Below are 24,755 nucleotides of genomic sequence, written 5' to 3'. Positions count from 1 at the left end.
AAAGAAGACATACAAATGACTAACAGGTATATGAAAAAATATTCATACCACTAATCACCAGGGGAAATGCAAATCAAAACCACAATGAGATATCACCTTGCTCCAGTTAACAAGGCTATTCACCCGTGGGTACATGCCCATAATCCCAGCTACACAAGAGGCTGAAACAGGAGGATCACAAGTTCAAGGCCCATCTTGGCAACTTAGTGAGAACTCATCTCAAAGTAAAATTTTAAAAAAGGGTTGGGGGTGTAGTTCTGTGGTAGAGTGCTTGCCCAGCATGTACAAGGCCCTGTGTTCAATCACCATACCACAAAAATAAATAAAATAGCTATTATCAAAAAGACAAAAAAATAAATGCTAAAGAGGATGAGGAGAAAAGGGAACTCTCATACACTGTTGGTGGGAATGTAAATTAATACAGCCATTAAGGAAAACATTATGGAGTTTCCTCAGAAAGTTAAAAATAGATCTACGATATACCCAGCAACTTCATGATTGGGTTTATACCCAAGGAAATAAAGTATTTCAAGGAGACATCTATACTTCCATGTTTATTGAAGCACTATTCACAACAGCCAAGATAAGAAATCAACCAGAACCCTTCTAAAAGGCCCTGCTATTCAGGTATTAATACTCCTGCACCCACAAGACCTCCCTCTTAAGATGGTCTCGCCCCTCCTGGTCCCACTCTTGACTGACTAGCCCTTCACCCCAACATTCTAGATTCTCCAGCTTCATCAAACTCCTGTTCCTCCCTGAATAAGTCCTGTGCTTTTTCCAGGAGCAGGAAGATTTATTTTGTTCAGATAGCAAGCTAGTATTTTTTCCTAGTAATTAAAAAAAGTTAATTACCAGCACATTCCAGGTTCTTAAATAACAAACTTTTCTCTCTCTTACATAAATAAACAAACACATAATCACATACCGTGTATTATACCTCATCTTATATTTCTTCTGTTTCTATTTTACTCTCAAAAGTACACATAAAGATCACGGTTACATCTGGACAAAGTGGCACACACCTGTAATTCCAGCCACTTGGAGACTGAGGCAAGAGGATTGTTAAATTCAAGGCCAATCTTGGTAAATGAGACCCTGTCTAAAAATAAAAATTATAAAGGGCTAGGGATGTAGCTCAGTGGTAAAGCACCTCTGGGTTCAATCCCCAGTGCTGGGGGAAAAAATCATGGTTACAAATGAGGCTTTGCCATTTGGAATAAAAATTCCAGATGAAGAAGGAAGGATTTGGATGGAGAAGGTCTTCAGAGATCTGTCGATGCAGCTCCCTTTTGTAGACAGACGGACAGGAAAAGAGGCTCCGTACAAGGTCCTAAGGACATTTCCTTCCTGAAAATGTACATTTATACCTACTTTCTTTGCACGCCCACTTCTGATCCTGACCGTTTGTTTCCAGTTGGAGGGGAAAGCCAGGGCAGGAACCCTGGACTCCCTAGGGCACAGTGACTCCCAGGACTGAGGGAGTGACAAACAGACCCCACTCCTGGGCTGCCAAGCTTGAACTGTGTGTGCCAGGAGGCGGGTCACACGAGGACTGTTAAGCAGCCAGGAGAAGAATCTAATCAAGTAATTCTGTAATCCCCAAAGCAGAAACAAAGGCAGACCAAGGAAAAGGAGAGAAAAAAAGGCCTTAAAGAGATGCTTGGCTCGAGGCACTTCACAGTGGTTCTGGGGAGACCGGGGAGGGGCCACTAGACTGTGGAAACCTGAGCATTTTGGAGACTGCTTGCTGCAGTGTGCGCCTGGGTGTCCCAGCCCCGCAAGCTTGTGGCATCAGGACAGCCTGGCTGCACCTTGGCCGGGATCCCAGTTTGAGCACAGCCGGCTGTTGGCCGTGAAGACAGCCACCTGCTCGCCCCTGCGTTCGCACCCGCTCTGCCTGAAGCCAGCCCACCCCCAGCTACCCCCACAACACCCTCAAGTTCGACTTCCCACCAACTCCTCAACCGCCAAGATTCAGCTCAAATGTCACTGCCTCTGTGGAGCTGCCCCCCCGCCCGCTGCTCAGCCTCCACTCCTGCAGCACCTCCTGCAACAGCGGGAACAACTGGGCCATAAGCATGCGAAGGTGTCCCCCACTGTTGGAGTGTGAGCCCTCCAAGGCCACCTGTCATCTTCGTGGCTCCAGAGCCCAGGGCCTGAGACGCAGACATGAATGAGTCAATGAATGACAAAAAAAAAAAAAAAAAAAAAAAAAAAAAAACCAAAAAAAACATGGTTTTGAGATAAATGTATGGCAAGGTCAGATCCGTCTTCTGGAATTCGTCATGTTGTCCAGGAGGCCCCACGAGACAGCGCTGTTGTACCACAACTTAGACACAGTCTAAGATGGAAGAAAAGGTTGGCTTTGAAACTGATTTGCTCAGAGAATTTTAGAACAACTTGGCTGTTGAAGTGGTGTGGGCAGACTGAGGTTAGGATTCAAGTTTTCTGTTTTGGGAAGTTGAAGAAAGGTGGATGGAAATTCAGGGGCCTGAGGGGTTTTGGGAGGAAAATAGAAGTTAATTTTTAGAACTTTTAGGAGGAGCCATTTGATGTGGAGATAGTTAGAAATAGAGGCCTGAACTTGGGGCTGGAGATATGAATTTAAAGGTTTTATGAATGTAAATAGCAAGTTTTTTTTGTATGTTTGTTTTTGAGACGGGGTCTTGCTATGTTGCCCAGACTGGACTTGAACTCCTGGGCTCAAGTAATTGCCCTCAGCCTCCCAAGTAGCTGTGACTGAAGGCATGAGCCACCATGCCCAGCAGGAGTAACAGCTTTTTTTTTGGTACTGGCGATTAAACCCAGGGGCGCTTAACCACTGAACCACATCCCTAGCACGTTTTTATATTTTATTTAGAGACAGGGTCTCCCTGTGTTGCTTACAGCCTTGCTAAGTTGCTGAGGCTGGCTTTGAACTTTGATCCTCCTGCCTCAGCCTCCTGAGCCCCTGGGATTACAGTCGTGCGCCACCGGGCATGGCTATGAATAACAATTTTGATAATGATTTTGGAAGATAAATGCATAAATTCTAGCTCTTACTATTAGCATGAGGAGGGAGCTTAGTGTACTAGTCAGAGAAGGCTAACTGCTATAACAAACATCCCCCAAGCCTCGGTGATCTAATTCAAGAGAAGTTTCTCCTTGCTTATGTAACAACTCATTCCTGCCATTTGAAGGATGAGTATCCACAAGTTCATCCGGAGCCCCAGCCTCCTTCCATTCTGTAGCTCTGTCACTCTCCTCAGTCTTCAGAGTGCTCTGCTTTCAACCAACTGATGAGAAGAGACAGAGAGAGAAGGAAGTGTGAAGACCTTTATGAGCCAGGTCTGGAAGCCACACTGCCCACACTCCACTGGCCAGAATTCAGCCTCATGGCTGCCTCAGTGCAAAGGAGGCTGGTAAATGTAGTTCTGCTGAGTGATGGGCGGAAAGGAGAACCCGGCCCTACCACGGGGAGGGAACACCAAAATTTGAGAACTGGGCAGGAAGAAGGGCCTGCAAGAGATGGAAAAGAGACATTAAAAGATAAACTGGGGCTGGGGATGTAGCTCAGTGGCAAGGCCTTGGGTCCAATTCTCAGCATTGGAGAGAGAGAGAGAGAGAGAGAGAGAGAGAGAGAGAGAGAGAGAGAGAGAGAGAGAGAGAGAGAGAGAGAGAGACATACCAGGAGAAGATGGCAGATGGCATTGGGGCGGGACTGGGGAGTAAGAACAGTGTGGAGAAGGGCTGACAGCAGAAGGACTTGAGTGAGGTGGGTGAGATGAGGAGTGAACCTGAGGATGAGGCTTTCTTAAATTGCACACTCTACATGCCTCCTCGCTTCAGCCTAACCCCAGAGGAGAAATAGGAAAGGACTGGGAAGCGCAGGGGATTTGGCAACCCACTGGTTCCTGTGAGGGATTTATTTATTTATCTTGGTATTGGGGGTTGAACCCAGGGGTGCTTAACCACAGAGCCACATACTCAGCCCTTTTTATATTTTATTTAGAGACAGGCCTCACTAAGTTGCTGAGGCTGGCTTTGAACTTGTGATCCTCCTGCCTCAGGCTCCCAAGTCACTGGGATTATAGGCGTGCGCCACCACACCCAGCTCTGTAAGTGACTTCAGCAAGAGTAGTTTCTGCTGAAGAGCAGAGACCCCAGAAGTTCTTGGACGGGAACTTGCCTGAAGTACAAGTACAGGTTTTTTGTATGTGTGTTTGTGGGTACTAGAGATTGGACCCAGAGGTGCTTTACATCTCCAGCCCTTTTCATTTTTATTTTAAGACAGGGCCTCACTAAGTTGCTGAGACTGGCTTTGAACTTGCATCCTCTTGCCTCAGGCTCTTAAATTGCTGGGATTATGGCCATGTGCCACGCACACAGCCAGTACAGGTTATTCCCAGTTTTTAATTCAGAAGACTGACTCTGATCTGCTTGTGCCTTTAATAGACCTTGGTGTCTTAGGTCATTTTCTATTGATATGACAGAATACCAAACACTGGGTGATTTACTGTTTATTTATTTAGGTAGCACCAAGGGTGCTCCAGTGAGCATCCCCAACCTTTATGTTCTTCATTTTGAGACAGGGTTTTGCTAAATTGCTGAGGCCGTTCTTGGATTTACAATCCTCCTACCTCAGCCTTCCAAATTGCTGGAATTACAGATGTGTACCACTGAGCCACAGACTGGGTAATTAATGAAGAAAATAAATGTATTGCTCACAATTTTGTAGGCAGGGAAGTCCCTTATCAAGCTGCCTGCATCTGGTGAGGGCCTTCTAGTCCACTGTTACTTGATGAAGGGCATCACACGGCAAGAAAGCAGGGCTCTCAGGTAGGTACAGGGGCACGCCTGTAATCCCAGAGACTCAGTAGCCTGAGGCAGGAGGATCACAGGTTCAAAGTCAGCCTCAGCAACTTAGCAAAGTCCTAAGCAACTCAGCGAAACCCGGTCCTCAAAATAAAATATATATATTTTTAAAAAGTGCTGGGGATGTGGCTCGGTGGTTAAGAACCCCTGGGTTCAATCTCCAGTAACAAAAAAGAAAGAAAGCAGGGCTCTCTTTTTCTTCTTTTTATAAAACCACTAATGCCATCTTGCGGACCCCATCCTTATGGCCTCATCTAATTCTAATTACCTCCCAAGGGTCCAACCTCCGAATACCTTAAACATATGAATTTGGGGGTTAAATTTCCAACACGTGGACTTGGGGTGCGGAGGTGGGGATTCAAACCATCACGTGGGAAGAGGGAAGGGAAAGGAAGTAGACAGTACTCTGTGTCCCTTGCAGTTTTTCTCACTTGATGCTCACTAGCTATAATTTCATTTTATTGCTAAGAAAACTGAGACACAGCCTCCAGCCAGGGGCTAGGGCCAGCTAGGGTGTGGCGCGAGAACAGGGCCTCTGGCTCCCTTTACTACTAGCTAGTGTCAAGGAGGAAGGGCCTCTGAGTTCCCCAGCAGAGAACTCCCAGGGCGGAGGGAGACCTTCCTCAGAAGAGCTGACCCACCAGAGACTGGCCCCTCCCTCTGTCCCTCCCCTGCCCTCCCTCTAGCAGCCCCACCCCGACCCTGGGCCTCTGGGAACACCGGATCTGAGCAGTGGACACACTAGGCCGGCCGCTCCAAGTCACCATGGACAGTGAAGGTGAAGGGACATTTCTCCCGGTGTCTCCGTACCCCGCTCTCCCCTAATGACTGCCCCTCTCCCCTCCCAACTTCTCTCCATCCCTTCAGCCCTCTCCTGGAAGACCCCCTCTTCTCGGGGCCTCTCCATCCACTGTCTTTCCTGCTTCACCTCCCTTCATCAGGGAACCTTCATCAGGAAACCTCTCACTTCCATGTTGGGTCCCCAAAGAGCTCCAGGGAAGACAGAGGCCTTGAGTCCTAGGAGGGCAGAGGCCCCCTGCAGGCAGTCTCCTGGGGCAGACAGGGATTGGTAGGGGAAGGCTGGAAGGGGAGCAGCTCTGGACTCTGCCCCTCCATCGCCACAGGCTGGCTGGCTCAGGAGGAACAGAGGCAAAGTCCTGTTGGGTCTGCGGCTCAGCTCGGTGGGGGAAGGGGCTGGGGTCTGTGAGTCCCTGCATGGGAGTGAGCTTCTATACAGAGCCATCAGGGCCTGGCTGTATCCTCACATGGCTCCTGTGTGAAACCAGTCTCTACCAGGGACAGTTGTGAGACATTGGGCAGGTCCCTGGCCTCTCAGAGACTCATTTCCTTGCATCTGTAAAAATGACACGTGGTCTCACAGGTGCCTGGCCAGGGCATGGGGCACAGAGGTCCTTCCTTGATCTCCCTGTGTTTCACTTTCTCTCCCTGAGGGTCTCCTTTCCCAGCCTCCAGCCACCCTCCCCCACCAGGGCTCCTATGGACCCCCACACTGGCCCGTCTGGCTTGGCTGTGGAAGCTACTCTCAGGGTCCCCTTCAGGATGACTCACTGAGCCCTGCCTTCCAGTCCCCATTGTGCCTTTCCCTTTTGAAATAACACTGACCTGGACTTGAGTCCCAGCTGCTACTCTCCAGCTGTGGGAACCCTGGCAAGTTTCCTAAGTTACGGGAGCTTCAGCTTCCACATCTGGCAAATGGACTTGATGACATTGGCTTTATGGATTGTAGCAAGGATTAATGACCTTAGTTGATGTCAAGGTGTCTTCACCTGATTCCTTTAGGGCTGGGGTTCTTTACTGAGGAAACATGGATGGGCTTTAGGGGAGTTCAAGAACCCCCAAAATATATGTGAAATTACATGTCTTTCTGAGCACATAGTAATGCATTTTTTTGAAAGGGAGAATACAATGTTCATCAGACCCAGAGTCTAAAGGGTAAGTGAAAACCTCAAAAAGTCAAGGATGGGCAGGATATGATGGTGCATGCACGCCTGTAATTCCAGAGACTCAGGAGGCCGAGGAAGGAGGATTGCAAGCTCAAAGCCAGCCTCAGCAACTTAGTGAGGCTCTATACAACTTATTAGCAAGACCCTGTCTCTAAATAAAAAAATAAAATGGGCGGGGGGATGTGACTCTGTGGTTAAATGCCCCAGGGTTCAATCCTCAGCACCAAAACAAAACAAGCAAACAAACAAAAAACCCCTCAAGGATGCTCATCTACCATATATCTGCCTCTGCAGCCTCCTACCAAATAGCTTAGAAATGACCACAAAGTCAGAAACTTGGATTCTAGTATCATCCCTGCCACCTGCTTGCTGTGTGACCTCAGACAAGATGCTTAGCCTCATAGCGTTCCATTTCCTCATTGCGAAAACCGTGCTTTCCCATGGGATTGTGGGAAGGATTAGGAAGAACAGTTGAGTGCCTGGCACACAGAAACCACCTGGTGGTAGTCGGGCTGGGCATATAGTTCCTTATCTCTGTCTTTCTACCTCTGACCTCTCCTTGGGTTCCAAGTTCATTTTGGAATCCCAATGTCCATTTCCACCTGGACATCTCTGTGACACATTGTCTCCAAGTCTTCCCCTGCCACCAGGTTTTCCTTCGATGTCTCCCTTTCTGTTCCTGCTTCACCATCCTCCTACTCAGACTGGAAACCCCAGGGTCACCTTTGACCACTCGCTGTCCTTTATGCCCCAATACCTAATTGCTGTGTCGCTGGACCACCTCCTTGGCATCAGCTGGTCCTCTTCCCCTCTGCTTCCCCTGACTGGAGCAGCCTTTGTCTTGCTACCTTCATGCATGTGACAACATCAGATTTTAACTCTGGGCCCCTGGCGTCACTGAGGCAGCCAAGGAGTCGAGGCAGAAAGGCACAGGCTGGAGATGTGGAGGAAGCAAAGGAGCTAGTCCAGAGTGGGGCAGAAGCAGCTGGGCACGGATAGGTGGAGGCCAAGTGGTCAGACCCGGCCGCGCTGTGCGCGTGGCAGGGCCTGTGGGAGCATCCAGGCAGCCCGAGGAGGGACCCCTTCCCAACACTGTTTATCACTTCTTCTTGTCCAGGTTCAACAGCCCCTCAGCCAAGAAACCTAGACACAACCTAAATGTTTAAAGTTCATTTTCCATCCTGTGACTTCTGATCAAAATTTCGTAGTAGTGATTTCCTGTTGCCTGTGTTGCCTGGAGAGCGGAACTCTGACTCTGGCCTCTGGTGCAAGCCTGCTCAGTCTGGCTCTCTCGGCGACTCACCTTCTTTCTTCGTTCTCCCTCCATGCCTGAGACTGGGCCTGTCTATAAATGCCAGGGCTGCCCAGCGGCCGTGGCCTCTCCGTTCTCTGCTCTGGGCTTCCCTCCCCATCAAATTGGTCCTAGAGCTAACCTCTCCCAGCCTCTTTTTCACTCCCTCATCTTATTGACAGGCCATCCCTCCCCAGTCTGAAACTCTGTGGATCACTTTGGCACTTGGGCGATTGGGGATCATACCAGACTTTATTTGGAAGTCATTTCTCCTACAAGGGAGAGAGGAGAAGAGTAAAAGAACATTTATCAGGAGACTGCTGCTGCGGACTAGCCTCTGTCTCCACCTGGTGTTTTGTTGAACAACAGATAAATAGATCAACAGAACAAAGCTCTGAATGGAACACCTGGGTTCCAAAACAGCTGGCTAGACCTTGGTTCAGGCACTTGACATGAATCCCACCACACTTCCTCAGCAGGAAGCTGGGTGATTTCCTCATAAAACTCTCAGAGAGCAAAGGACTTGCCTGAGGTCACCCAGGGTGTAGTTGGTAGAGTTAGGGTCCCAGCCCAGGTGTTTCTGACCCCCAATCAGGACTGTTCCCAGTATACCAGGGGCAGAGAGCCCTGAGGGATGCCTCCTAGAACTCAGTGAATATAGATACAACAAACAGTAACAACTAAAAATATGATTTGTTGCTAAATTCAATAGCAGTGGGTTGAATGAATGGACCCTGGAGCCAGCCTGCCTGAGTTTATGATCCCAATCCCATACTTCCCAACTGTGTGAACAGTTTAGTTAAGTTACTTGCCCTTTTTGTGGCTCAGTTTCCTTATCTCTAAAATGGGGATAATTACAGTTCCTACTCTTTAGACAGTTGTAAGGATTAAATGTGTTAATATATAAAAATGCTTAGCCAGACACCTGTTATCCCAGGGACTCTGGAGGCTGAGGCAGGAGGATCACAAGTTCGAGGACAGCCTCAACAATTTAGTGAGTCCCTAAGCAACTTAGTGAGATGCTGTCTCAAAATTAAAAAAATAAAAAGGACTGGGGATGTGACTCAATGGTTAAGTGCCCTGCATTCATCTCCTCCCCAAAAAGTTAAAATGAATAACTTCTATGTATTTGTTTGCCTTCTTCCCACCCCACCATAACTTGGGGGGAAAATGTTTAGTTTTAACTGCAGAATACTTTTTACTTTGGTGGTCTCAACAAACACCACTGTTTGTTGAAAGCACAGATTATTTTTGGTGCCTTCTGGGAAGCTTTGCCATGCCCCAAGACAAAGGCACATCTGGTCCATCTGGTTTTCTTTAGGCCCTGACTAGCTCATGGATTTCCAGCAAAAGTGTTGGTTGAAAGAAAGATGGAGGAATGGAGAGTCTGATTCTGACATCATCCCTTGTCCCTCCAGCAAAGAGCCACTGTTAGGGGCATCATAGAAATACAATAAAAATCAGTCAATGATCCAGCAAAATCCAACAGCAAAAAGGCCAGGGAGGGCTGGGAATATAGCTCAGTTTGTAGAGTGCTTGCTTCACATGCGCAAGGCCCTGGGTTCAATCCCCAGCACCACACACACACACACACACACACACACACAAACAAAAGGGCCAGAGGTGGGGCAACTCATCTATTCAGTTATCTGTACTTCTTTACATTTTTTGTAAAGAGGAAGAGATGTGGAAAATACCAGGCTCTGGAACCCTTCAGAAAGAGAGATGCTTATTTTATTGATGAGCAGACAACCACTTAAGAAGTCATCGCCTCCGCCTGGCATGCTGACATGTGCCTGTGATCCCAGTGACTCTGGAGTCAGAGGCAGGAGGATCCATCACAAGTTTGAGACCAGCCTCAGCAACTTAGACTCAGCAATTTAGTGAGACCCTGTCTCAAAATGAAAAAAAAAAAAACAAAAAAAAAAACAAAAAAACTTTAAAAAAGACTGGAGGTATAGCTCAGTGGTAAAGCGTCCCTGGGTTCAATCTCCAGTACCGAAACACACAAAACAAAAAAAGAAGGGATCACCTTGAGAGATCAAGGTTACATCCCACAGGGTAAAACTATGACCTCTGAAGTCCTGGCATCTTGGAAGAATTTTGCATGTAACAACTGCAAGGACAGGAACCGGGACTGAGAGGGCCCAGCTGTCTTCCCTGGAGGAAGCCTCTCTAGAGCTTTCTGTGCCAGCTCTCCACCTGCAGCTGCACAGCAGCTTCTCTCTGAAGTACGTGCCCTTCAGGGACAGCTGCTAATTAGCAGAGCCCGGATATTCAAAGCTACCCACAGGAATCCCTTTTGTTGGAAATGCATGAGTCAGTCAGGGCCCAAAGAAACCCAGATGTGTTTGTTTACTTTTCACAAGTGGAACTTGGAACATTGTGCCTCCACGTTAGGCAATCAGAACAACTCATCTCCAAGAAGTGGGCCAGAGGGAAACCCTGCAGGGGCAGCTGCTGGGGTGTTCTAAAAGTGTCCTGCTCTGGAGAGGGGAAGTCCCGGTTTAACAATTTCTAGTTTAACAATTTCTAGTTTTAACATTTTTCTAGCTCTGCTCTTTGGGCAATTTCCCCTTTCATTTCTGAGTGTTGAGTTCCCAACTATAAATATGAACGCTCTTGAAAAACTGTGATAGGCTTGTGTAGGAGAAGAGATTATCTGGGGAAGAGGCTCCCTAGGAACTCTCAGGGATGGGCAGGGGGCTGGGGGAGGACTTGACTCAGGCCCCTTGGGGTCCTTTGACACCTGTGACGTAAAGAATTTTAGCACGTGTGGGTAGAGACACAGAGATTTATTTAGGAAAGCGAGGAATACTCATTTGAGGGATAATGTGGGCCATCTGGAGCGTGAGAGATGCGTTTTGGGGGTTGCCAGCTATTTATTTAATTAAGTACCCAGAGGCACTGAACTACATCTCAAGCTCTTTTTAATTTTTTTAAAATTTTGAAACAGGGTCTCACTAAATTGCCCAGGCTGGCCTCTAATTGGCAATCCTCCAGCCTCAGCTTCCTGAGTCTCTGGGCGAACCCAGGGCTTTCAGCCTGCCAGGCAAGCACTGTACCACTGAGGCACATTCCCAGGCCCTGGCTCTTCTTTACAAGGAAACTTGATCTAGGAAGGTATGTGGGAATGACATCAGTCTGGTGATCGCCAGATGGTTTTTTGTGGTCTGGTTATTCTCAGGATCCTTACGTTACAGAGCTGGAGCCTTCCGAGAAACTGAGGCAATGCAAAGACCCCCTTTCACACCCCGTTTCTTGTGATCAAGTCAGAGAGATTTCAGACATGTTGCTCAGAGTAGCAGGCACGAGTTTATTAGAAGAGATAGGAAAGGGAAAAAGGGGACACTTTCTGAGTGGGTCCTCTCAGAAAGGAGAGGGACAGCGTGGCTCTTCCTGCACGCCAGTTTTATTGGGAATTGCAGTGTTCAGAGAGTCCTGCCCAGATTCACCTTTTGACTTCTGACTGACAGCAGGGGGACATTAACATAGCAGTTAAGTACCCACTGCTATGGCAACTCTAGGTCACCTTGGCCTATGATGATCTGTTCTAATTAGATTCTTAACCATACCTTCTTACAGATTTTATGGTTAGGAGGAACTATCCTTATCTCCCAGAGTTTCAGGATCTGGTCACAAAAGTCTCCCCCTTCAGGGTGACTTGGGTCCCTCTAATCAACATCATTTTGGGCCCACATTTCTCCTGCAGTGAACAGGTAGTTTGCTGAGTGATGTAGCATATCTTGTCCTCATAGGCCAGGCAGGGCTGTAGGTAAATTGCTTCTTGGAAAAGAAGGCATGTAGGGGTCAGGACAGTGGGCCCAGTTTGTAGAATTATTCTTTTAACCTCATGTTCCCGCCATCCTCATCTGTCTGTTCCCTAGCACTTAGGCTGACAGGGTCTTTATCATCTGATCAATATCTACATTGGAAAGTTCACTAAATTATAGGTTTCTTAAAATACTGTATCTCTACTTAATTCATTTAATGGTGGGTCAATTAACAGTGTACATGGTAGGTTTACAGATTTCCCAGGAATTTGGGAGTGTTGGGCCTGGGAGAGAGACTGGTTTAGGAAGTGGCAGGCCTGGAGAAGTATGCGGAGCTTCTGACTTAAAAATTTTACTTCCTGGTCTTTATGTCTCCTTTCTTTCTTTTTCTCTGGGACTGGGGATTAACTCAGAGGCACTTTACCCCTTAGCTACATCCTCGACCCTTTTTTAAATTTTTATTTTGAGACAGGGTATTGCTAAGTTGCTGAGGCTGGCCTTGAACTTGTGACCCTTTGGCCTCAGTCTCCTTAGAGGCTGAGATTATAGGTATGCGCCACTGTATCTGGCCCTTTATGTCTCCTTTCCTCTATCAGACCTCAGGATCTGTGATAATATGTGGAAAGTGCCTAACGTACAGTAGGCACCAATGTGTGACAGCTGTTCCTCTCTTCCCGTACGCAGAAGCTCCCAGCTCTACTACAAATCAGATTTAGGTCGCCACATGCTAGACTGATTATATCAGAACTTCTAGGGCTGGAGTTGTAGCTCAGTGGTAGAGCGCTTGCCTAGCATGTGTGGGATGCTGGGTTTGATTCTCAACACCATATACCAATAAAAAAATTAAATAAAGGTCTGTGGGGCTGGGGTTGTGGCTCAGTGGTAGAGTGCTTGCCTAGCACATGTGAGGTGCTGGGTTCAATCCTCAGCACCATATAAAAGTAAATAAATGAAATAAAGTTATTGTGACCATCTACAACTAAAACTAAAACTAAAAATAAAGAACTTCTAGGGGTGGGGCCCAGGGATCAGCATTTTGGTAAAACTTTCCATAGGATTCCATTGTGCAGCTGAGGTGCAGAACCACACTCTATTCTGATATTATGATTTAGAATAAGAAATATATATTTTGGTCTTCATCCCTGGATCCTGGTATCTCAACCTAAAACTCCATTAGGCCATCAGAGCAACTGCTGGGAGACATGTACAAGAGGGAAACCCCTGGGGTGGAAGCAGCTGGGGTGCTCTCAATTTCAAAAAGAATCAATTTGGAATTTCCTGAGCAACGGGGCTTCTAGAAGAATCTTTGGTTCTAATATTTGGTCTTTGACCTGGTGTCCTGACATAGAGCTGCTGGTCCCTTGAAATTTCCTGGGTGACAGGGACAGCATTAGCTCTAATGAGGCAACCGTAGGATGGGGCTGATCACTGGAAAGCTCAGCCATGATTACAAGCTGGGAACTGTCAGCGATATTTACCCCAAGCTCTGGAAAGGGAAGAATGGCTAGAGATTGAGTAATTCATCATGCCCAGGTGATGAAGCTTCCATTAAAAAAAAATCCCTGAAATGCTGGGTGTCTTGGTGAAGAACTATAATCCCAGCAACCAAGAGGCTGAGGCAGGAAGATTGCAAACTGGAGACAAGCCTTGGCAATTTAGCGAGGCCCTAAGCAATTAGCAAGACCCAGCCTCAAAATGAAATTTAAAAGGGCTGGGATGTATCTCAGTGGCAAAGTGCTCCTGGATTTAATCCACAGTACCAAAAAAAAAAAAAAAAAAAGGAGAATATAATACAAGATGTACAAAATGTAATTGGTTAGTATGTATTTTATGAGTCTCTTAGTCTTTTGTTTTCTTTGCAATTTATTTGTGGAAGAAATTAGTCTATTTTTTGGTAGAGTTACCTGTGGTCTGAATTTGTTTGCTTGCCAGGGTCACTTAATCACGGAGCCACATCCCCAGCACTTTTTATTATTTTTTATTTTGAGACAGGGTCTGAATTGCTTAGGATCTCACCAAGTTGCTAAGGCTGGTTTTGAACTCACCATCCTCCTGCCTTAGTCTTCTGAGTCTCTGGGTTTACGGGCTTGTGCCACCGTGCCCAGCTGTGGTCAATATTTTACTGGTGGTAGTCCTGTAGTATAGTTTAAAATCTTCCCTTGCCCTCTGTTTTTGTTTGTTTAATAAATGGGTGGTTGTGTCTAGAAGTCTGATCTGACCCCGCCCCGGCTGTTTTGGTGAGATATTGGGAAGATGGTGTGTTCTTTCATGAGGAGGCGCCCAGTGTCTGGCTTCCTGGATTCTTGATATTGGCCTTCAATGCTCCATATTTGGAGCAACTGGCCACACTAAGGGCTCCAAAATGGTTTATGCTTTTCATCAGAGCATTGTTGCTGTTCATTTGAGTGTGCAGTCAATGTGCAGAGGCCTGTAAACCAGGAGGCTGAGACAGGATCACAAGTTCAAGGCCAGCTTGGGAAACTTAGTGAGACTCTGTCTCAAAATAAAAATAAAGAGGACTGGGGATGTGATTTAACGGTAGAGCTCTCCTGGCTTCAATCCCCAGTACTGCAGGCGGAAGTACAAATCAATGATTTTAATATGCAGCAATCACCACAGAACACCCTCACAACCCCATTTCCTTGTTAAAAAAAAAACAAAAAAAAACTAATAGAACGTATTTTGATACATCAAACGTGGAGTATCACTTCCTATTTGTGGTTGTATGTGGTGTAGAATTACACTGTGGTATATTTGTATATGAATATAGGAAGGTCATGTCCAATTTATTCCACTCTCTTTCCTATTCCCATCCTCCCTTCCCTTCATTCCTCTTTGTCTATTCCAATGAACTTCTACTCTTCCCTTCCCCCATTTCCTCTTTAGTTCATTCTCAGCCCCTGGCAACCAGTCATTTGCGGCCTGTCTCTATCGATTTGCCTTTTCTGGCATTTCAAATCAATGCATATATAGAAATGTGTTGTGGTCTGAGATGAGCACTTTTTTTCATTTGTTTTTCCCCTTTGGCTGCTGGGTATTGAACACAGGGCTTCTTGCATGTTAATCTTGTGCTTTATCATACCCCAGTCCAAGCATGGTTTCTTAACCCTCATATGTGATGGTCACAGAGGAGTAGGGGTGACTTCCAGAACCTAGCTGCGTGGGACCCTCCTCCCCAATTCTGATTCAGTTGGTCTGCAGTGGGCCTGCGTCGCTGGCTGGCTCTTTGCGGTTCCAAAATCCATGGATATTTGTCACCGCCTGCAGCAACAAATTGCACGGGTCTTATGGGTGGTGGAGTGGAAACTGAGGCACTTCTATCTTTCTCTTTGGTGCACTGCTTTCTTGCTTGTTCATAGAGGATAGAGGAAATGAGGTTTACTTGCTTTGAGAGGAGAGAGAGAGACCCCGCTTATCAGAGAGAAAGAAACTTTGCTTGAGAGAAACTTTGAAAGAAAGACAGGCTTTTCTTAGAGCTTAGAAGGAGAGAGGCCTGCCACGCCTTAAAGTCCTGCATCCTGTGAACTAAGGGTGTGTCTACCTAAGGTCCCCTAGTGATGTGTCTCAGTTCTCCGTTCTGCAATCTGCCTTCCGCAGCTGCCCCTACTCGCTGCTGTGTTTTTCCCTCTGGCTGCTGCCCCGCATGTGTCTTCTTCTACTAGCTTTTCTGGTAATGGCTGCGGTGTCTGTCTCGCTCTGCCTACGCTTATATCACCTCCAGGACGCGGAGCGCAGGGCCACGCCTCTTACGCAAAGATTAGGTGAGAGGTTCCCAGCAGGCAATTAGTGCTGGAGAACACATGCGCATACGTTGGGTGCGTGGACGAGAAAAATCACCTGAGTGTGCTTATGTCAATTAACCTCCTCGCTGCCGTTGTGATCAGGCGCCATCCTGGCGCCGCCAACATGGCCCAGCCCCCAACAGGCCTGAGCACCTGAAAGTTTGAAAAGCTTTCCCAATGATTCAGTCGAGGACCTTTATCAGTATCTTCTGAAAGGAGTGGTGTGGTTCACACCCACCGTCTCTACTTTCTCACCTCCCACATACTTCTTGACCAAGGTGATGTGGCTTCTGCCCCATCACTAGACACCAAAACTGCTCTGGCCACAGCCTCCTGGTTGCGAAGTCCAGTTGCCCATTTTCAGTCTTCTTTCTCAATGCACTGGCCACACCCCACTTCTTGAACCCTTTCCTCCCGGACATCCGTACATCTGCTCCTAGCACCGTCTCTCTAAGCGACAGCCACACCTCTGTCTGCCTTTGCATTACTCATCTTCCCCAGAGCCCTCCTCTTCCTCCTGGCCTAGGGGATCTCCTCTGCTGACACGCAGTCACTGTCCCCACCTGCTGCTGCTGGCTCCCAACTCTATTCCTTACTGCCCCATCTCTTTGGAAGTCCAGACCCATTCTCTACCCACCATCTGGAAATGGCCATCCATGTTCTTGCTGGTATCTCAACCTTAATATCTGCAGAATCAAATTTGGTCCTACCCCCAGCTGTGCTGCTGAGAAACTATTACCAGGACACCGTATGGGGACTTTGAGGTTCGGTTTCTGTACTTGTGGAATGGGCATAAGCCCTTGTGAGCAGTTTCAGATGAGACAGCATGAGACTCGTGGTGCCCACTCACCACAGGATTTCTGTTCCGCTCCTGCCTTCTGCTGTCCCTTCCTCCCTCCAGCTTGCTTCTCTCCAGGAACAACTCTTTCTGGCAGCTTCCAGCCACCTTTCACATCTAACAGCTGCTAATCCTGGTGGATCCTGATTTAGAAGCAGTTCCCACAATTGTCCCTGCTCTCTGTTCCTATGACTGCTGCCTAAGTTCTGGGCTTTATCACTTTTTATTCAGCCACTTGCCTCCCACTCTGTCTCCTCTTCAGGGCTGAGGTGACCCTTCTAGGAACAAAACATAATGGCGGAAGTCCTTTGCTCACAGTTCTATGGTGGCCTGGGGATTCGTCCAGGTTCTTGGCTAAACAGTCCAGGGCTATTGAACGAGGGTCTCGCCTCTTCCATTTCTCCTGTGGCCTCTGCGCGGCCCTCTCCCCACCTCTGCCGTTTGCCTTTGAGCCCTGAACACCCCCTTTTCAGCCCCCCATGTCTTGCCTCCTCTCCACACCTCTGCCGGGCAAACATGACTCATCCTACTCAGGGACACTTAGTCATCTCTTCCTCGGTGCTCCTGCCACACTTGGGAAATGCTTCCGTCATTTCTTTAGCAAACACACCTACTATGTGCCAGACGACGCTTCTGGGCTTTGCAAATATTAACTCTTTTCTTTTCATAATAATGTTATGAGGCCGTTATTATTATTGTCCCTATTACATAGGAGGAACCTAAGGACCCTGAGAGGCTGTCATTAGGCCACAATCATCTGGCTAAAAGTGGCAGTGCCAGTATTCAAACCCAGGTGGTGTGGCCCTGGAGTCTGGGCTCTGAGTCATTTTACATGTGGCCCCTCTGAGGGGATAAGTATCACTGAATACTTACTTTAAACTATAAATACAAATGGCAACAGTTGACCTTTTCTTTTAACCTATAAAAGCAGCAAATTTGTGTGGTTCAGTCTGGTGCAAGGCACTTAGGATACAGCAGAAAACTCAATGGCGGACAGAGGCTGCTCTAGGGAGAAGACAGAGATGGGGCACCGCAGTCGGGGGAGGACAGGGAGCTGAGTGCTAGGGCTCCTGAGGCCCACCGAAGAAAAGATGTCAGAGAAACCCTGAAAGAGGAGCAAGAGGTGGAGGGGGAGTTTTGGGGTGATGGTAATAAAGGTGCTTCTGGGCACAGACCCAACCCTGAAAGAGCTGCCCATGCTGTCACCATAGTGGCCCAGTAATTAGTTACCTGGCACAGAGCATATGCTCAGAAAGAACTGGTCAAAAGAGTGAATGAACCAGCTGAGGTGGTGCATGCCTGTCCTACAAGCTATTCAGGAGGCTGAGGCAGGAGGACTGCAAGTTGGAGGCCAGTCTCAGCAACCTATCAAGGCCCTAAGCAACTTAGTGAGACCTGGTCTCAAAATAAAAATAAAAAGAACTGGGGATGAGACTCAGTGGTTAAGAGTCTCTGGGTTCAATTCCCAATAGCCAGGAAAAAAAAAAAGAAGAAGGAGGAGGAGGAGGAGGAGGAGGAGGAGGAGGAGGAGGAGGAGGGAGGGGGAGGGAGAGCTGGAGCTAACACCGTAAAAGCAGAATTTTCAAAAGGAGAGTTAACCAAAGAAAACCAGAATTGGGCAGGAGTTCAAGGGATAAAAACAGATTTTATTCAGAAGTATTACAGTAAAGGGAAGAAGACCTCAGTACAGAATAGGACTCAGTTCTGAACAGTGTGGGCAAGTGAGAATTAAGAGCCAAGGAGCAACAGGCTTCCTGCTGAAGACAGGATGAGGAACCGGGTCAGATTTTGAGGGCTATGGAGGAGGGGGGAATTCTGGCTAAACCTTTTTAGCAGGATTCTTGCTAAAACTGGACAGTAGAGAACAGATACAGAAGTTCAAATTCAGGACCTCTTCACTGAAAAGAGTTCAGGGGAGCCTGAGTAGGTTTGGAAAAAGAGACTGAGTGATCTGTTCTGATGTCCTTTTTTATTGTTTTATTTCAAAAATGAGTTTTATGAAGTATAATTACAAATAGTAAAGTTCATCTTTTTTGGGCACAAATGTATCAGTTGCGTAGCCACCACCACAGACAAGAGAGAAGACAGTTTTATCACTCGAACAGCCCCTGGGTGCTGCCATTTTGTGGCCAACCCCTCCTACACCCTGGCAACTGCCCATTTGTTTGTTCTGTTGCTATAGTTTTGCTTTTCTGGGCCTCATATGAATGGGGTTGTTGGTAGCCTTTTTTTTTTTTTTTTTTTTTTTAATATATTGGGGATTAAACCCAGGGTCTTGCCTATGTGCACCACACTAAGCTACATCCCTTTTTGAATCATTTTGTGCTCAAAATAATATTTAAACAAAAAGTTCCTATTGTTGTTGGTTACTTTTTTATTGCAGAATAGAATTCCACAGTATAGATGCAACAATTTGTTTATCTGATACTTACCAGTTGAAGGATTCAAATTTGCCTAAATAAAAAAAAAAAAAAAAAAAAAAACAATGCACCTCGTGTTGCTGCCAGAATTACTGTCTGGCTGCCTGTCCCACGATTGGCCAATTAAAGTAAGAGGCAAGGTATTGAGTCAAGGAAGGTGACTTTACTTGGCAAGCCAGCTTAACAAGAGAAAAGGGGAATTCTTGTCACAAAGCCCTTCTTGCCAGGAAGCTGATCCAAGATGGCTCATTTAGGTGGCCTTTGGGTATTCCCCAGACTGGTGGGTGTCTTCCTGCAGCAGGAGGCCTGGATGATGCGCATCCTACCAGATTACTTAGTTATGAGGCGTTTTTCACTTTCAGCAAGTCTCAAAAATCATGATCAGAGCTGGGCTTGTTACCGTGAAGCTTTTGCCTAGCATGTGTGGAGCACTGGGTTCGATCTTCAGCACTACATATAAGTAAACAAAATAAAGGTCCATCAACAACTAAAAAAAATTTAGGGAAAAAAAAAAAAAGAATATCCTTTCTCTATTGTTACATACTACAAACTCCCCCACAATGAATGTACAACATCCTTCCTCCATTAGTTGCAAAATCCGGCTAAGCCCTGAAACATCCTCATGCCCCTAGTTTGAATGAAGCCAGGTGGCTGGGGTTCTGCATGGCTGCCATTTGTTCCCAGGCCTTCTCCTTGAGGGATGGTGAGGGTTGTAGACAGGAACAAGGGGTTTGCTCTCAGCACCCAGCCTAGACACAGCCATCCCAGATGTGGGGGAGAGTGTGTGTGAAGGATGGTGGGGTGCAGCCACTGAGGACTGGTTCAGGGAAGGTGTGATGTGTGGGTGAAGATTGAGTGCTTGGCTTTAGGAAAGGACTGTACAAGAGAGCGCCTGCTTCTGAGAGTAGAGCAAGCACAGTGCTGCGTGTGTAAAAGCAAACACCCTCACAAGCTAATTGTTTCCTGAACCTGGGGAAACCAATGGATGGCGGGTGCCCAGGAGGCTGCAGCTTTTTTTCTGGCCGATAGATGGCGGTGTTGTACCACGTCTGGCTTCAGCCTTTGCAATCGCCCCATTCAACATCCCTGAAAGACCCATTAGCAGCTGCGTTCTGGCGGTGAAGGACATTAGAGACCACGTTCATGTCCCTGAAGCAATGTCCCACAGAACAGGGAGTTCGAACCAGTTTTCCCGAGTTCTCTCCTTGGGCATCTATAGAGAAACGACAGTTTGTTGAAGCTTCAGCCTTAGGAGAGATGTCCAAATGTGGAGACACAGCCAGCCATGACCACCAGGGGGCTGCTTCTGATCCTGCGACCAATTTACTGATGCCCTCAGCCCATTTGCCTTTCCCTGTGGTCCTTTGCATCAGTAAAATTCCAAATTTCCAGTTTTAAAAATATTTGCTACTGTAGAGGTACTAAGATGAAGGAGACACACAAGGTCCCGTTCTGCTGGAGGGCTTCAGCTTATAAATAACTAATCCTTCTGGGCAAAGCAGACCAGAATGGAGACAGGGTGACCTTCAGGTGGTGCACACAGGATGGTTATATGTGCTGCTAAAATATTGAAATGCTTCTCTTTTAGTTTGTAAATAGCTGTTGACCCAGCACTAGATTTGCTGAATCAAATACAGAGGGCATCCAGTTAAATTTGAATTTCAGATAAACCACAGATAATGTTTAAGTATGTTCTAAATGTCATCTAGGACATATACTAAGAAATCCAGTGTCTAAAATAGTCAAGATAATAAAGACAAAGTGGAGTGGTAGTTGCCAGAAACAGGATGCTAGCAGGGTGGAGAATTGCTATATATCAGGCAGAGTTTCAGTTCTGCAAGATGAAAAATTCTAGAGATCTTCTATACCACAGTGTACCTGTAGTTAACAAGAATGCATTGACTACTAAAAAATCTGTTAAGAGAGCCAAGTATGGTGTCAACTCAGGAGGCTGAGGCAGGAGGATTGTAAGTTTGAGACCAGCCTCAACAATGTAGTGAGACCCTCTCTCAAAAATAAAAAAATAAAAAGGAATTTCAGAATGTAGTCAGTGGTTAAGTACCCTGGGTTCAATTCGAAGAAGAAGGAGAAGGAGAGAAGGAGAAGAAGAAGAAGAAGAAGAAGAAGGAGAGAAGAAGAAGAAGAAGAAATAATAATTATTAAGAGGGTTGATTTCATGCCCCCCTTCACTTTTTAAACTATAATAAGACTAAGTAAATACAAGATAAAAACAAGAAGCATAGTCATGACAGGAAGGAGCACATGTCCCCTTTAAAAAAAATTCCGTGCATACCAGAAGTTTAACTAGATGTGTTTTCATTTGATCCATTTGGCAACCTTGCACAGGGCACAGGGCCCACCCTGGGTGACAGTCCTTCCCTGAGTTCTTGGTCTTCACCCTGAGTGGCTCGTGCCCATTTAATAAGTTATTAAATATTTTGACTGTCACCCTTGACTACAAGGGAGGTCGTCCAACACCACAGCTGTCTCTCTTTTCCCCTCCCAGGCCTGCCTCTGCTGCTGCCCCCAACCACGCTTGCATCCCTGGCGGCCAGCTGGCTCCAAGAAGACTGCCCCGGCCTCAACTTCGCAGCCTTGGTCACTGGGGCTGCCCCTTCGCAGGCGGCTCTGTGGGCCAAATCCCCCGGGGTTCTGGCTGGGCAGCCTTTCTTCGATGCCATCTTTGCCCAACTCAACTGCCAGGTCACTTGGTTCCTTCCAGAGGGGTCGAAGCTGGCGCCTGTGGTCCAGGTGGCGGAGGTGCGGGGCCCCGCCCACCGCCTGCTCCTGGGGGAACGGGTGGCCCTTAACACGCTGGCCCGCTGCAGTGGAATTGCCAGCGCTGCTGCCGCGGCTGTGAAGGTCGCCAGGGGCACTGGCTGGACAGGGCATGTGGCGGGCACGAGGAAGACCACGCCAGGCTTCCGGCTGGTGGAGAAGTACGGGCTCCTCGTGGGCGGGGCTGCCTCCCACCGCTACGACCTGGGAGGGCTGGTGATGGTGAAGGACAACCACATCGTGGCAGCTGGTGGTGTGGAAAAGGTGCGTGTTGGCTGAGTCCCTGCCGTTGCTCTGATCTGATCTTCACCCCCACCAGAGGCTGCCAGCCACTGCCTGGTGAACAGGTGGTTGGGGGTCAGGGAAACCCACGAGCTGTCCCTCTTCACTCACGGGAGTCAACCCCTACCTTTTTCCCTTTGTTCTTCGGCTGCTTGGTGTGACCTTCGAAGCGAAGGACAGTAGAGAATGCACTGTCAATGGCAGGCAGTGGACCTGGGGGGATCACTTGAACTCTGGGCCTGTTTCCCCAGCTGTGGAATTGTACGGTGGTCCAGAGCCACCCTCAGTCAGTCCCTTTTAGTTTGAATATTGAGTCAAGTTGAACTTAGGTCCATTTTTTTTAACCCACATACGTGGTCTTCTTTCATGGTTTAACCTAATAGAAACTCCCAACATACGGCTTCCTCATTGATCCCAGGTTCGTTATCCATCTGGGACATTCTGAATGCCAGTGCCCTGCCTGTGGGGCCCAGTGCCTGGTGCCAGGCCACCCATCCTCACCCTTGCCAACCCCCCCACCTGGCAGGCGGTGCGGGGTGCTCGGCAGGCAGCCGACTTCGCCCTGAAGGTGGAGGTGGAGTGTAGCAGCCTGCAGGAGGCCGAGCGCGCAGCCGAGGCTGGGGCTGACCTGGTTCTGCTGGACAACTTCAAGCCTGAGGTGAGGTGGCATCAGATTCCTGGGAGGAGTTTGTGGGGGCTCTCACTTCCTCTGGCTTGTGTCTTGCAGGAGCTGCACCCTACAGCCAAGGCGCTGAAGGCCCAGTTCCCAGGAGTAGCTGTGGAAGCCAGTGGGGGCATCACGCTGAGCAACCTCTCCCAGTTCTGTGGGCCTCATGTTGATGTCATCTCTTTGGGGATGCTGACCCAGGCTGCCCCAACCCTTGATTTCTCCCTCAAGTTGTTTGCTGAAGGGGCTACTCCAGTGCCTTACGCCCGCCGTCCCTAAAGCCAAAGAGGATACCACGGCAGTGTCAACGTGACTTGCCGGGACCCTTGGGTCCCATCTTTAGGTTCAGTGGCCAACAGGACACACTCAGCATTAGACTGGGATCAGCTCCAGCTCTGCCATTTAGTGCTTGTGTGACCTGTCAGGGCTGATGTCACCTCAATTTCCTAATCTGTAAAATGGGTCTAATAAACACCCGAGCTTATGGGATTTGATACTTACCACACAGAAAGTGGTCAGTAAATGCCAGAAACTACCACAGTTCCTCTATTCCAAGATGCGCTTTGTTTTCACACGTTACCGTCTGTGGAGTCGGGGCCCCTTTAATCAGTGATGTCAACTGGGCAGCTGTCACTGTGGGTGCGGCTCGTACAGACACAACAGAAATCCATGTTGAACCTGGCTTGGTGGCGCCTGCCTGTAATTCCAGCAATTTGGGAGGCAGAGGCAGGAGGAACACGAGTTCAAGGCCAGCTTTGGAACTTAGCAAGACCCTGTCTCAAAATTTAAATAGAAAGATATAGCTCAGTGGGAGAGTGCCCCAGGGTTTGCTGCCCAGCATACTCCCCTGCCCAAAACCCATACTGAAGGGCTTGGAGTGTAGCTCAGTGGTAGAGCGCTTGACTGGCGCGAATGAGGTCTTGGGTTTGATCCCCGCAGTGAAAAAAAAAAAAAAAATCCACATTGAAAGAAAATAGCTTTCTTTTTTTCTCTCTTCTTTAGAGATAGGGTCTCTCTCACTCTGTTGCCCACACTAGACACATACTCATGGGTTCAAGTGTTCCCCCGTCTTAGCCACTTAATAGCTGGCACTAAAGATGCAGGCCATTGTGTCTGATTTAAGACACCTTTTTCGATTTGTACAAAGTAGAAACTGAAAGCAATAAGAAAGCACTGGTCATAGTTTAACTGATAGTGTTCTTTTGAGCAATAAGATGTCTTACAATCAATAGTTTCTTCTATATGAAGATATGTGGCATCAGGTGTGCCAGTCAGCTGGAACATTCCACGTGATGCCTGTGTTGGTAGCAGTCAATAAGAATTTTTGCCCCTCACTTCCCTGAATCTGGAAGTTCTTTGGTGGCAGTGACAACCTGTCCCCTCCTCACTTCTAGGTTCTCCTACTTCCCACCATGCATCCTTCCCAAATGCAAGATCCCGATCAGCTGAGGGCCCTCAAAGATCTGGCCCCACGGAGCTAGCATTTGTGGGGAGGTGGTGGACACAGCTGCTGGGCCCGGAGTAAAGGTCAGGGAGGGAGTGAGGGATGAGGCAGGTGGAGGGTCCACACTCAAGTGTCAAGCTTTCTTCCTCACGAGGTCAGGATTTGGGGATCTAAGCCGAGGATACAGGCCAGCTCCCAAGCACACACCCCTGAGGTTCTGCTCGCCTCAGTGGCTGCCTTCACCCTCACCTCAGTCGGAGGATTTACCTTTCTAGGGCAGTTCTGGGAGAAGCAGGGACTGAGATTTCCCGATCCCTGAGGTGACTTCCCAAAGTGACTCCCTCTGGAGAAATACAACTGTCACCCACAAATGGCCCCGTCCCAAGGGGGCTCTGGAGGTCCCAATCTGCCTTGAGGGAGGTAACCTAACTTTTGTCTCTTCCTCAATCCTGGGAACTACAAAGGACCTAGGAAAGGGGCAGATAAAGAAAACAATGAGCCAGGCACAGTGGCACGTGCCTGTGATCCTTGCAACTTGGGAGGTTGAGTCAGGAGGATCTTAAAGTTTGAGGCCAGCTTCAGCAACTTAGCAAGATCCTCTCTCAAAATAACAAAATACAAAACAAAAAGGACTGGGAATATATGGCTCAGTGGTAGAG

General features: G+C 47.8%; 1 protein-coding gene across 1 annotated transcript; it reads left to right on the top strand.

The window, feature by feature from the left end:
- The first annotated feature begins 5,549 nt into the window (after window positions 1–5,549).
- QPRT (quinolinate phosphoribosyltransferase) lies at window positions 5,550–23,195 on the top strand. Its single transcript, XM_079120498.1, is given in 5 exon segments — window positions 5,550–5,635; window positions 21,432–21,967; window positions 22,512–22,643; window positions 22,713–22,919; window positions 22,921–23,195. Coding segments are annotated over 5 exon segments (933 nt in total). The 5' UTR covers window positions 5,550–5,622; the 3' UTR covers window positions 22,966–23,195.
- Window positions 23,196–24,755: the final 1,560 nt, after the last annotated feature.

This window comes from Sciurus vulgaris (genome assembly GCF_902686455.1).
Source record: "Sciurus vulgaris genome assembly, chromosome: 18".
Taxonomy (NCBI): Eukaryota; Metazoa; Chordata; class Mammalia; order Rodentia; family Sciuridae; genus Sciurus; species Sciurus vulgaris.
This window is presented reverse-complemented; position numbering and strand designations above follow the sequence as displayed.